The 14459-nt window shown below is 42.0% G+C and overlaps 2 protein-coding genes across 5 annotated transcripts in view; both read right to left on the bottom strand.

The window, feature by feature from the left end:
* Window positions 1–1101: 1101 nt before the first annotated feature.
* On the bottom strand, window positions 1102–10006 carry LOC308326543 (pannexin-3-like). Of its 2 annotated transcripts, XM_080779477.1 has the most exons (6): window positions 9917–10006; window positions 9140–9331; window positions 5290–5432; window positions 3411–3625; window positions 2505–3256; window positions 1102–1992 (listed from the first exon to the last, which is right to left on the bottom strand). In XM_080779477.1, the coding sequence occupies exons 2-6, from the start codon at window positions 9321–9323 to the stop codon at window positions 1934–1936; spliced, it is 1353 nt and encodes a 450-aa protein (XP_080635603.1). In that variant the 5' UTR covers window positions 9324–9331; window positions 9917–10006; the 3' UTR covers window positions 1102–1933. The 2 variants fall into 2 exon arrangements, with proteins under 2 accessions (XP_080635603.1, XP_080635602.1); XM_080779476.1 differs by having other exon boundaries at window positions 1102–3256.
* Window positions 10007–11686: 1680 nt separating this feature from the next.
* Window positions 11687–14459, bottom strand: part of pknox2 (pbx/knotted 1 homeobox 2) — a 94797-nt gene continuing 92024 nt past the window's right edge. For all 3 annotated transcript variants that reach the window (XM_080779807.1, XM_080779809.1, XM_080779808.1), the window contains exon 12: window positions 11687–14351. In XM_080779807.1, the coding sequence (XP_080635933.1) occupies window positions 14092–14351 (260 nt within the window). In that variant the 3' untranslated portion in view covers window positions 11687–14091. The remainder of the gene's footprint in view (window positions 14352–14459) is intronic.

Below are 14459 nucleotides of genomic sequence, written 5' to 3'. Positions count from 1 at the left end.
ACATGAACAAATAACAGGCCCATTAATTGCAGTTTCAAAATATAAAACCCCCCAAAAACTGCAGGGAATAAAAGAAAACAAAAACATTTATTGAATTTATAATTGGACTTCTGTTGAGGCATTCGATTTCTCTCCATCTCTTGCACTCTTGCCATTCTCTCAATCAGTTTAGTCTTGAAGGAGTTTCCAGAGCAGTTGGGTGCTTTTCCTTCACCCCAGGCCACCTGACTCACTACTCCATCACTCGCCTTTTTGGTTAAATGAAATAGCCCTTACATAGCCCGGAGGTTTGGGGTCATTGTCCTGTTAAAAATCACACTCATATGAAGGGAGTGCACTCTTATCATCATACATGATACACATCGCTTTTTGCGTCCTCACTTTGTATCCTTACTTTAATACTTTTAAGCCCTGAGCCAATTAAATCATCGCTATGATCGCACACAGACACACAAAGCTGGGCATAAGAGGGGCGCTAACAAATGCTGGTCCATTCTTCCTAGCCGAAAACACCTAGCCAAAAACTAAACCTAAGGTTTTTTGACCCCCAGGGGTTAACTGGGACAGGGAGGAACTCCTTATGGTCAGCACACTCTATAGTAGGGAGGATTATCACAACAAAACAAAAAATAAGTGATATTTGAAAAGGTTTAAGTTTTTAGGACAGAAGCATGCATCATTTGTGTCCAGTGAGTTCCACTTAAGCAGCTCTATGGTGGCCTTACTAATAAGTCATTACTAATGACTCATTAGTAATGACTTAACAATTTAGTTCTACAGTAATGATCTAGCCACAGGGAGACAAACCTAGCAACATTCAATTTGCACTGCGTAATCTACCATAGCGGGAAGCATGTATGGGAGAAGGTGAGAGACAGGGAGGTGGTTCAACAGATCTGGGAGCAGTTTAGTCTTCTCTTCGGAGGAGCTTAGAGTTGGTCCAGCTTTTGAATAACACAATATGTGCACGGCCAGCACATACTGTACACATACTGGTCGGTAGCATAATGTTCCAAATCTTCTCTTTTCCTACAATACAGATTTCACCTTTGACATAGCTGCCAGCTGTACACTGATTATCAATGATGGCGACAATGCATATACTGTAAAAACTTAATTTATTAACAACCACAGATGCACAATGCATTTTCTTATAATTTACAAAAAGACAAAAACAATATTATTATTTATTTTATTCTACTACTATGGTAAATAATAGTTAAAAGAAGTCAAGACTTTAAGGATGATTTATTTTTCATAGAATGTAGAGAACCATTATTGTTATTAGCACAAGCACACAGTCAACCACTAAGAAAACTGACCACTGACATCCTATTTTTATACCTGGACATTTGATAAACTGCAGAACTCTGTTACTGGAATGATTTTAGGTCTATTATCAAGTTATCTGTATCATTGCACAACATACTCCCAACCTGTTACTTATTTGTACCAAAATGATTTTATTTGCATCATAGGGTAGTGTTAACTATTGACCTTTGAATCACAGAATTTTTGTGTTAAGGAATTAGTTGTGCACCTGCTTATGAAAATGTATAGAAACACACTGTACTGCCATACTGTTTTCAAACTTCTAATACAAGTTTTCAATCAATCAATCAGCCTTAATCTTCGTGGTTATACGTCTGCAGTGGTTGACAAGTACATGTACTCAGAGGTATCAATGCTAAAAAATATTAAAAATAAAATAAAAGTGAATACAGTATGTCAAACAGTAAACCCATTGGCACCCCCCTGCCACAAAGCATTTACCTGTACTTCTAAAGGAGGCTTTTGGTCTTCAGGTCACAAAAAAACCTTCATTGGTTTCCAAAGTCATTGTGACTAGTGACTACAGTAGCCTACCGTAGATACAGATCCCCACCTCCCTGATAGCTATCATATCACATTTATTGTTCAGTCCATAGGAGGCCTAGTAATGACTAAATGGTGCAGTCTCCTTCAACTCATGGTACCCCTGGTGGTTTGGCTCTGTGAAGAGACAAAGAGGGCAGTTAGGGCTGGGATGTACCACAAAGTCTACCTGTTTTCCTACATTACACCATTGCTCTCAATTTCTCAAAAGACCCTTTTAGAAATAAAGGCTCTACATATTGATTTTAAAGTGAAGGGATAGAACACTCACTTTTGTGCGCATCAAGCACAAGTCGATGTGTGCAGCAAAAAAGCAGTGTTTCTGTTTTACAAATGTGTGTTACTACTGTACTCTTTGAGTACCAGCCATTTAGTGTTCTTACAGACGTAGCCTAACTGTTTTTGTTAAAGTTGTTTATTCAAGCCCATTTGGATTTTCACCTCATTCAGTTACAGGGCAAGAACTGCTTTATACAAGCATAATATCTATTTTCTTTGTTTTTTTTATATTTTGCAATTGTAGTCTGTAAAAGGCAGTCACATAATAATTTTCTGGACACCCCAGGTGATGTAGACAAAACAGGCCACTAGCAGAATGCGTTTGAGAGTGTAGATAAGAGTTACGGTACCAAGGGTCATATTCTCCTCCACCAGGGGCCTCTGCTCACTGCAGTTGACCACTTTTCCCTGAGCTGCCCCCAGGATGGTCATGATATCCACAAGGTTGAGCTTCCCCTCTTCTCTGGCCTCTTCCACTTCCTCCTTCAGCTCCAGCGCGGCCTCCTCGCGCTCCTCAATCTCCTCTTGCGTGAGCATCTGGCTCAGGCCCTGCCCCGGACCACTGTTCCCCACCTGAGGTGGAGCCAGTGAGCACAACGCCCTCACCTGGCCGTAGGACTTCAAATGCACGCAGTTGGCACGCAGGAAGAGCAGCAGCACGTTGAGGTCGTTCAGCGGGCAACCTAGTTTGCGGCCGCTGATGAGGCCCAGGGCTGGAAGCACCTCGTACACAGACAGGAAGGTGGTGTCCCAGATGAAGAGTCGCACCAGGCTAAACAGGACGATAGGACCTAACAACACGTAGATGGCACCGTTAGCAACGCTTATGACTTGGAAGACCAGCTGGCCGGTCATTTTACACTGGACCAGCTCTGGAATCCAGTTCTGGTCACGCAGCATGCCCGTGCGAACGAAGCAACTGAACTCATCCTGCAGGAAGGCAGAGAGGTGGAAGTAGGCCAGATAGAGGCAGGCGGCAGTCATGAATATGAGCAGCAGGAAGCCACGCAAGAAAAGCATGCTAACCAAGAAGTAGGAGTTATGCTTGCACTGCATGTATCGCTCCAACAGGGGGTACTCAAAGTAGCGCTTCCTTTTAGCCCTGGGAAAACAAAAACAAATAAAAATAAGATTAGTTCTGTATTTTAACCGTTTTTTACACATGCCAATAGCAGCATTGTTTTAACTTGGAACGTAACCTTGTGACAGGCAACGACAAAACGTTTTCTATCCACTATATGCCTTGAGGCACTCACCTCTCCAGCTCAGCCTGAAAAGTGAGTGGGTTCTTGGTGTTCTGCCGTATGTCCAAAATGCTTTGGGCCATTCGGACTGAGCGGTTGTAAGACTTGTCAAGCTCGTCAATGATGAAGAGCAGGTCTGAGCCCAGCGTGGGCATGACGAGTTGGCGCCAGATGAGAGCCGGCAGGTACATCAGAACTGCCATGGCCAGGAGAGAATAGGGGAACATCTGGACGGATGTATAGAATGGAGGAGAGAGAAAAGGAAGGGAAAAGAAAATGGGAGTGAGGATGAGAGTGAAAAAGAAAAACAGAGAGTTACACAAAATTCTATTATTCATCATCAAGGTATTTTTGTAGAACTGCCTATTACACATTCAACCACCACATCTAGAATGTCACGTTTATTATTTCACAGACCGAATAGTTGGAAAAGGCTTCAGCAACAAAAGGGCAGAGAGCGGAGAGTCCGGTTTACTGCTGGAGGCTTACCTCAGTGTTTATTTTAAATTGTAGTCATTCTCTGTCCACACAGCAAAGGAAAATGTTTCACCATGTTTTAGCTACCCTAGAACAATTTGGAAGTGTAGCCACCCTACAATTACAATCTGTTTTAGGGTAGCTAAATGACGAAATGACGAAACATTTCTCCTTTAGTGTGACTGCTACAGGCTCAATGGTAGGCCAGATGACAGCCAAGTTTATATTAGAACAAAGTAATTTATTTCCCAGTATATCAACACACTGCTTTTCGGTGAAGAGGTGACCACCGAAAACTACAACATGAGCTCACACAACACAAAACTTCAACATGAGGTCACGCTGCGGTGGTCACCGATCACACAACACATCTAAAACTACAACATGAGGTCACGCTGCGGTGGTCACCGCTCACACAACACATCTAAAACTACAACATGAGGTCACGCTGCGGTGGTCACCGCTCACACAACACATCTAAAACTACAACATGAGGTCACGCTGCGGTGGTCACCGCTCACACAACACATCTAAAACTACAACATGAGGTCACGCTGCGGTGGTCACCGCTCACACAACACATCTAAAACTACAACATGACGTCATGCTGCGGTGGTTACCGCTCACACAACACATCTAAAACTACAACATGAGGTCACACTGCAGTGGTCACCGCTCACACAACACATCTAAAACTACAACATGAGGTCACGCTGCGGTGGTCACCGCTCATACAACACATCTAAAACTACAACATGAGGTCACGCTGCGGTGGTCACCGCTCATACAACACATCTAAAACTACAACATGAGGTCACGCTGCGGTGGTCACCGCTCATACAACACATCTAAAACTACAACATGAGGTCACGCTGCGGTGGTCACCGCTCACACAACACATCTCTCCATTTGTTTTTATAGTCCTTAACTGTATGGTAGTTAGCCACAGGGAAATAAGAAGACACAATAAATAATCATGTTATTAGGAGGCTCCAAATGTGTGTGGAGATGACTGAATTGTGTGCATTCACATCACACCTAGCAAAGAGTCCAATTAGTTTGAGGTGTGACTTCCATCGCTATCGGCCACCCTACGATAACACACTGTACAGTACATTCTAAAGTGTTGATTGAACTCATAATAACGCATAATAATGAAACACAATATAACAACCAAATATAATGAACGCTGACAACTTAAGACAAACAGCAACTCCAATTAGTGTGGACCCCGTGAAGATAACTGTTGTTATGCACCAGCTAATGGGGATCCTAATCAATAAGCACAATAACAATAATCCAGGAACTTTTCTTTCCAGCTTTGCGAAGTGTCTGTTGATTTAAATATACCCCAAAGAATTCCCTCTAAACAACAAAGTCATTATAATAATTATAATTTCTCAACTCAACTTACTTTGTGCACCCAGAGAGAGCGTTCCTCAAAGTTTCCACTGGTGTCAAACTCGTGATGCATGAGGGAGTCCCAACAGTATGTGTCTATGTAGCTGGCCTGCTTGATTGAGAAGTTGCTTGGAGGAAAACAGGTTATCTGTGGCCCTGGAGAATAAACAATATGTTTTAGATTAGATATTGATATAAATTCCTCTAAGCTTCATGCATACAGTACATTAGTTATTTATACACATACACTGCAGCATAGTGTGCCTACTGAATATACTGTATGGACTTGTGCATCGATGCTTTTCATTGAAAAACAAGAGAAATCACATGTTCTCAAATGGCAACCTCACACAGAGCTGCGGGCCCTCGATTCCAAATTTGTGCTTCTCTACGGTATATTTAGTTCACCTTAGTTTAGCCACATATGCGGCCCAACCACTTGAAGCCGTGTTCCACACCCATCTCTCATCTCACACGGGTGGAGCACGAGGCTGGGAGGCAACACACATGGGTGTGGCCCCTCCACTTCAGAGCTTTAAGAGAAGATGGTGCTTCTATATTTTACAAGTAGCCACCACACATACCCATACCCAGCACTCTAAAAGCACAAACATACTATCAGCAGATGATTCATCTAGCCCATCCAACTCATTACAAGAAACTACATGGTCAAGTGTACACGTTACTGTACACTGTACAGTGTGTGTGTGTGTGTGTGTGTGTGTGTGTGTGTGTGTGTGTGTGTGTGTGTGTGTGTGTGTGTGTGTGTGTGTGTGTGTGTGTGTGTGTGTGTGTATTACAGTATGTGTAGTGCTGTGCAAGGACAGCCTGTATCACATCACATTAGCCTACTGTTAATCTGTGGTTCAGGCATTTACAATAATCTAGGCTTTTATCAGACGCTCTTTATCCAAAGCCACTTTGTCTTAACAATGGTTCAAGCATTTGTTGTTCAACCACATGAACCCTATAGAGTCCCTCTTCTTTGGGGAAACATTTGGCAACAATAGCACATCTACAAGCTCAAAATGCACCGCAAAGCGATGTGTTGTGAGCTTGTAGATTGATCTTTTCAATGAAGAGATTTGGGATTGATTGAGGGGAAAAAGGAAGGTACCTAGTATAGGGCCCTGGAGTACACGGATTAACTATTGTTTAAGTGGTGGTGTAATGGCAAGCTCTGCTCTGCTGTAGGTTTCGTAACGTATTCAACTCTTGCAATTGAACCTCACTCTAGCACTATTTCTATGTGACGTGCTATCCGTTGTCGGGGCAACATCCGTGACGTCACTATACGCGCTATCCGTTGTCGTGGCAACAGGTATAGTATGGTTAAACATATTAAATGTTGTTATTGCTGATGAGGATATTGTTCGTTGTAAATGTGGCAGAGAGGTGTGCCCAAGTTTAAAAAAAATATATATACTAGCAGGCTCACTGCCAGTTTGTTGTCCGCCGAAACTATGTAGGCTGTTTTTAGATCTGCCATGAACTATCTCTAAATATCCATGCATATACTAACTAATACTAATTTACAATACTAGGTTACTAACGGATGATCGGATTCTAATTGAGACCAGTAGTAGCCTAAATCTAAGCAGTTGACAATGAACAAATGACCTGCATACAGTATCTGGTCACTATACGTGGGGCATTTGCAGGCCACTACATAGTGTATGTATGATACACTATGTATCATTCTGCAGTAGGCCTATCTGTAGCTTTGAAGAGGCTTCTCTCATCTGGGACTTTAGGTACAGGGATTTTAACAACTTGGCAGGCACCAACCACTGATTGTATTGGCAGCCAGGGCTTATGTATATAGGTTAATGGAGAGGACCAGTCAGATGAAAGATCTGCCATGGAAGAGGGCCAAATTGTCACAGAGATGCCATTCATTGTCAGTCCTTACTGGCAGCCAACTTTATCTGTAATTAAACAAATCTTGGACAATTTGTCTTCATTTTTTAACTGTGGACTGTCTGTTTGCTGGGCATCCGGGTGGCATAGAGGTTAAAACACCATGCATGGAGGGACGGCCGGGTTTGTTTCTATTGTCATCTCAGATGGAAACGGGATTGTGTCCTTGTGGCTGTGGAGATAGCATGAACCTCCACATGCATTACACATTCACAGTGAAACTCCTCACTGTCGGTTGAAAATAAGTGACTGTATCAGAGCAGGCAGGCATGCACGTGCTGTGAGTATGTGTGTATAGTGTCATTTATGTTGACAATAATCAACATAATTAAAAAAATGGGGTGTTTGAGTGATTTGGCAGAGGCAAGTGTGCTGTAATCTCCGCCACCTCAACTGTCTCATACACCCATGTCTCAATTATTAACATTATTTCCATTTTATCGTCACATTTTGTGCTTTGTACTAAAATGTTGGCTGAGGATCCAGGTGTGAGCGAGCCAGACACACCAGTCAGCACAATCAGGGGCTGTTGTGAAACTGACACCGCCAAAGATTAGGCAGCCAAGATCCATCACTTTAGTTGCGTTCCCCAGCAGCACCGCGTCATGTTCCACGCTCTCTGGCTAATCAACACATCCTCTCATTTGACTCAAATAGAGGGAGCCGCCGCACAAGGAGCCTGCATGTAATTACAGAGCGCCAGTGTTAGTGAACGCTGCTCTCAATCATCCCATGGCAATTAGTATCAGGCAAAGGCTGATTGTGGACCAGCACGGAGGGGGGGAGTAACTCAAAGTCAAGGGAGTCAGCCTCCCTGGCTGTAGACTTTGGCAGACACTGTGGTGTATGAAGCCTGATTTATGCTTTGTTGTACGATTCACGAACAGAGAATAAGCTGATCACAACATGTTGCAAATATGACGCGTAGCCTACTTAGCATAATAGATCTGCTATTCATTTTCAGTCTATTAGCCATTAGAAAGAGATAGGGCTGGTGTGTTTATTTGGGGATAAATGAAAAGAAAACAATACTACATGCTAGCCTAGCTACTGCATGTCTTTAATATGGTCAAGCAAGGCCATGTAGGATTTGCTAAACAGAATGCATGTCCCTCTGGTAGGCACATTTGCAGACAGTGACTTTATACAGAGTCAGACTGACAGATAATAAATAAACACACAGCCATTACAGTAGTTTTGCAATGCTCAGCTGAAAAGCATCTTATTCCCAAGGACCTGTTTACATTCACAAATGCTGAAGTCAGCGTTGAGTTGGCTCCCAAGCTCTAGAATTATTTCCCGAAATACACATCTCAATGACCACAGAATATAGGGTTCTTTGCTTTTTAAGTTTGGAATAGATGATGTGCATAAATATTAATTTCAATATTCAAAGCCTCATGAATAATATGTGTGCATGTTTATGTTCTCAATATATCCCTTTCTTGTAAGTTCAGTTGAAGCAAGTAAAGTAAATGAAGTCCACGAACCAACAGCCTTGTTGTTGTCGTTGGCCTTCCACAAAGAAAGACCACAAAGCCAGTAGGCTACTGTTCAGGGAACTGAAAATACAAGAACCTGTGTTGCATTGGATCCAGTGCAGTTTTTTGTCAAAAGCTCTTGTTAATACTTTTCATTGGTTAAACCCACAGACAGACTTAACCACTTTAACTTTCAAAATGTTTCAAAAGTAGCACAAATAGCAGATCTACAAGCTCACAACGCATTTGCGACGCACCGCGAGCTTGGAGATCGGCTATTATTATCACTATACTTTCATTAAGTAAAAGTATTGGAAATTGGAAACACTCAAGTAAACTACAAACACCTCAAAATTGTACCGTACTTAAGTAAATGTAACTTGGTTACTTTAGTTTACACCAGTGAAAAAACCATTTGAAAAGTGTAGGCCTATACAACAATAAGTGGAGCTGCATGCTCACCAAGGGACACCTCGCGGGCGAAGGCCATGGAGACCAGAAGCAGTGGCAGGCCGACCGACACAAACTTGATGACCTTGTCCAGCGGTAGCTCCAGCTCCAGGTGTGTGAGACGGTTGGTGGGGGAGCCCTCCTGGAGCAGGGCGTCGGAGAGCATGGCCCTGGCGGCCGCGCTGGCGATGGACATGTTGACGCCTGTCCAGCCAAAAGGAGAGCCGTTTCATTAATGGATTGCATTTATATAGTGCTTTATGCACAGAGTACTTACTCAAAGAGCTTACAATGGTCCATTCATTCATACATTGGGAGGTGAACCATGGTATCCTTAATTAGGGCATGGCTGTATTAATGAAAACAATCTTTAAAAAAAAAGGTTTTCAAAGACATTTCAAAACGTTCCACATTATAAAAATAGAGAAAATAGCAGATCTACAAGCTCACAGTGTGACGTGTTGTGGCCTTGCAGATCATCTATTTTCTTTGTCATACAAGGACATATATAAGCTAAGGCTTATGTGGTTTCCGGTAACCAATTCACAGTAGTGGTCGGTCGGGTTACAGTCAATTTCAGACCATGTACTGTGGACCTGTTTTCTTCAAGTGCCATTTTGTCCGTTTCTTTGTGCTGCTATAAAGTGTCAAGTGACCAACCAATAATCACAATAGCAAAATTAACATTATCCCAAAAATAAAATCCTTTCCATAATGCAATACATATATCATTGTAATGTTTCATGCAAATGCTATAAAACATGGAAAAAAGTACTTTCATCACCTTACCTTAACCGTATGTTCTCCACGCTTTGATCGGTGACTCCAATTGAAAGTCTGTTACAGTTACAGTATGTCGCTCTAAGGACCAGAATGCTGTTGGAAAGGGCCTTAAGTATTTAGGGAGGGCCTTGTTAAATGAGAGGTTGAATCTGGGTTGGACCCGGCCAAGCCGAGCCAGGTCTGTCTCTAATTAAAGAGAAGGACATCTGGGAACATGTTGGAGCCCAGATGGCACTGTTAGCAGACCTCCAGCACTGGAGTGTGTGTGTGTGTGTGTGTGTGTGTGTGTGTGTGTGTGTGTGTGTGTGTGTGTGTGTGTGTGTGTGTGTGTGCACACGCCCATTCCGTTAAACATGCTGTATGGCTGTGGTATACGCTTCAAACCATTTGGCCACTGCAAGTGGCTTTTGCTGCCTCTGTCATTCACCAGCCTATTTTTACTACACTTTAGCCTCAGAGCTGCTGCTTCATCCTGTACAATGATGGATGGTGCAAAGGCTGTGTCTGACCTTTTTGTTCATGTGAATGTCAGAGCTTCAGAGAAAGCCATGTTGCTGCTCATGAATCAGCTGCCATTTCATTCCATGGATTTGACCGTGTGAAACGCAGCACTGAATTAACCGCTTGAACCCTAGCATCCATAATCCATGGGCGGAACAGTAGCCAGAAATATCAGATCTACAAGCCTGTAGCGCGCCACAGCACTGAGCTTGTCAATCAGCGATTCTTGGCGAAGAGATTTGGTGTAGACGGGGGAAAAAAGTCCAGGTACAGACAGAGCATACTCAGGTCCAGTTTACGAAGTCTAGAGGGTTTAAAAACAAAAGGAAATAATTCAACAGGTTATTGTATTTGCACTGGTATAGATACAGTATGAACATTTGGTTTGGATGTGAGATGGTGGGAGGTAGGCTACGTATGTTAACATGGCACCCCATCTGTGTGGCTTGAAAATGAAGGCAGAAAACAGCAATGTGACAGTTGTTCATGAATACTTACTAATTACTGGAACAATTAGTGTTCCAGCGACTATGGCTACTTTGGACGTTTCCGTGAGCCTTGCATTGAATAATATATATCTGGGGGGGGGGGGGAATGCAATTAATAAAATCTTCCATTGCATATAATATAATAATTATATTGCAAATGCTGGTTGTATTGCGAGTAGTGTTAATTTATCCATGTGTAAATTATTTCAAATCAACACTGAGGATTTTACTGTGTTGATGTTTTCAAAATCCTTTGGAATAAAGTTGTGCTCGTATTGGCCCTGCCAGAGTGAAAAGGCATTTGGGTGGTGCCCGCCAAGCAGGCTGAAATCATAGGCATGCAGTAGGCTAACCAGTGGGTGGAATCCTAGACATGTGACAGGAAGCATGGGCCAATATTTAGACGCCTAAAGTACTGTAACTCTGTAATCTGGATATATACAGTATGTCCCTGGACTGAGACAGGACCAGAGCCCCCCTGCACCCCCAACCAGACCAAACCTTAAACGTTTTTTGGAGAAGGCTAGCTTTATATTCATGTCTTATGTCAGAAATGTTCTACTCCGCTTTTCTATTCTTTCTATTGCTCTGTTCAGCTGGTCCCACCACAGCCAAACAGTCTACTCTGGCAACTACTGTGGCAACTACAGGGTGCAATCCAGTGCTAGTGTAACAACATTTAACCAGTTACAGCTCTATGCTAACGCTCTGGATTGGATTCCACCGTGTATACTGTATGTACCGCCTTCTGCTTGTTAATATCATTCAACCAGAATGCTTAGCTTTACATGTTTTAATTATTAAAGTTGGTCTATTGAAACACAATAGATTATGACAACAAAGTGTACAAACGAAATAAAAATATTTCTATTGTCACTTGCTCTGGAAGATCCATTAAAAAAAGCAGTCCAAAAAAAAGAAAGAAAAAAGAATATTAATGTAGAACATACTTCACGATGAACAGTCAGAACATTCAATAACATGGTTTTCTTTTCTAGACATCTTCACATTAGAAACAAGCGTCTCCATTTTGTGTCGCTTTGTTTTTAAGCACAAAGCAGAGAAGCTGAGACTGTTTCACAGTTTCTTCTCAAATCCTTCACATAAAATTGAGAGATATAATTTGAGGAGCCGGGACTGTTTTCTTCCTCCTTCAACTCAAAATCATCTTCTTGCTTGCAGCTGTTTGTCAGTAAATGCCATTGGTTGTCAACAAACAATGGGGATCACATGGTCATTGCCTCTCCCTATGTACTCCTCCCTATTATGTTCATCTGGGTGCCATTGATAAAGTGTATGGTGGCTGGCCTTGTTTGCCATTCTCCCTTGTGATCATCCCAAGTCACAAGAAATATAAAAGTGATCTTGAAAACATCAAAACTATCACTTGTGACTTAAACCATAGGTTTTAAGTTGACCTCTTGAAGGGCTGTATACTAGGCTCCCTCCTGATTTTGCTAATATCTTCATTGAAAATAGCCTATCTACATGCTCACAATGTGTCAATTTGCGAAGCATTGTGAGCTTGTGCATCTGCTATGTTCGCCAAATGTTAGCCCCAGAATAGGGATGCTATGGGTTCAAGTGGTTAATGGCTGAAGTCAAGTATATGCATGGCTGCCAGTTAGGTCTCATTCAGAAAACTTTGTAATACCTATAAACATAAGCAACTAGTTGTTTCTTCAGTCACCTTCTGAGATCAGGTAGAGAAACTGAATAAATATGCAAACCTTAAACACCATAATGAAGACATAATGTAAAATTCAATATTTTGTGCAGTCAGTATACACTGGTTTACTGATTCAGGTTTTTGCTCATGGGAGAAGTAGAAACTAATTTACATTATTTCAAAAGTCATGCTCAATAAGTTTTGCTGCAGCAATGAGTGCATTTTTCATTCACAAGAAGAAACATAGAATGAAGCCTTATTTAACCTGAGAACCTATGAGTCATTTAAAAGGCGTGAATGAATGTCCAAACAGTGGAAGCAAATATATTTCAGTAAGCTCCATAACTGTTTGGAGAGTAACATTATTTTAATTTCATTGTATTTGTTTTGTTTTCTAGGCTCTGTGATTTTAATCATTTGGGACACAAAATGCCACATTGACAAGAGTTTAAAGTGCAGACTGTCAGTTGTAATTTCTGTATTTCAGCCATTACAAATGAAAAGTTTAAGTACTGTACTATGGGCTCTTTTGTACTTTTGTATTTCCATCATTGTACTGTGAAACATGATGATATTCAGTTTCAAACATTTTAATGCGAAATGATTTAAATGAGTCTGCCATCCATAAGTATCAGGTTCTCGGTCCATTCTTTTTTGCATGTTATAGTTTGCGGTTTCCTCACTTACAATATAAAGTATATATAAAGTAGATGAAGTAAAAAATAATTACTTCATGGGCCTGATTGTTTCCTTCTGTGATTAAGTTTCAGTCATGAAACATGTAGGCAGGAACAACCAACCTGAAGTATTCATTCTGTGTACACAGTAGTTCTTTCTGTCATATATTCTAGAAAATCCTATAAGGGATAAAAACTGATACACTGTACTTTAACCTCGCCACCTTGGGGCATTTAAGCAATAATACAGGGGAGGGAGAGCCATCATGGAACACAATATCACAATATAGCATGACCTCGAGTGTATTATTGCTATTATACCAGTTTCAGTATTGATGTATCATTAGAAATTGAAGAAAAGGTGACAAAACGCTGGCGGCATCCTTTGCTATAGGTTCCAGGTGACGTAAGGTGGGTGCATTAGTAGTGTTGTCATTGGGAGATATGATGATAATGCCTCTCAGCCAATCACCATGCGTGGTCAGAACTAACTGTGGTAACAAAAAGTGTTTGGCACCAAAAATAAAAGCATGTTACTATCCAAACTATTAGTGCTCTTTGTATGGGCAAGTACAAACGTACGATGATGCAACACAAATTCATCAACAACTTTTTTTCCCCATCATAATAATGACACTCGTTGTAGTCTGATTAGACTCCAATATGCTCTTCCCAAGAAGTCTCTAGGAGCCTTTGAAATTCCACAAATTCATAGAAAACCTAATATGCCCTCGAATGCTCTCAAGTGTTACCATTTTCTTTTTGACATTCGCCAAACGATGTGGAAACCGAGGTCAAAGTTAACGTCATCCTTGTCCGCTCTCTCTCTCTCTCTCTCTCTCTCCCCTACTCCAGGTCTTCTCTGTGCTCCATACTCAGGTCTCTCCTCCCTCCACCTCTCCCCCCGCCGCTCTCCTCCACTCCATCCAGGTCATCTTCCTCCTCTTCCTCCTCCTCCTCCTCCTCCTCCATCTCTTCCTCCTCCTCTTCCTCCTCTTCGTCCTCGGTGCCGTCCATGGAGTCGTCTGCCCCCAGCATGGCCTGCTGCATGGCCAGGGTGGCAGAGTCTGACGACAGTGGCTGCAGTCCGTCCATGCCCAACGGGTCTGGGTGGAGAGCAACACGTTAGAATCTCAGTGCTTCTCAAACCCTTTCTTATAACAAATAAACACTAGACTAAAATGTTAGGGAGGGCCCAGTGGAGAAGAGATCCA

This window comes from Protomyctophum bolini (genome assembly GCF_963924005.1).
Source record: "Protomyctophum bolini genome assembly, chromosome: 13".
NCBI lineage: Eukaryota > Metazoa > Chordata > Actinopteri > Myctophiformes > Myctophidae > Protomyctophum > Protomyctophum bolini.
Note: the sequence above shows the minus strand (reverse complement) of the source record. Positions and strands in the feature narration are given on the sequence as shown.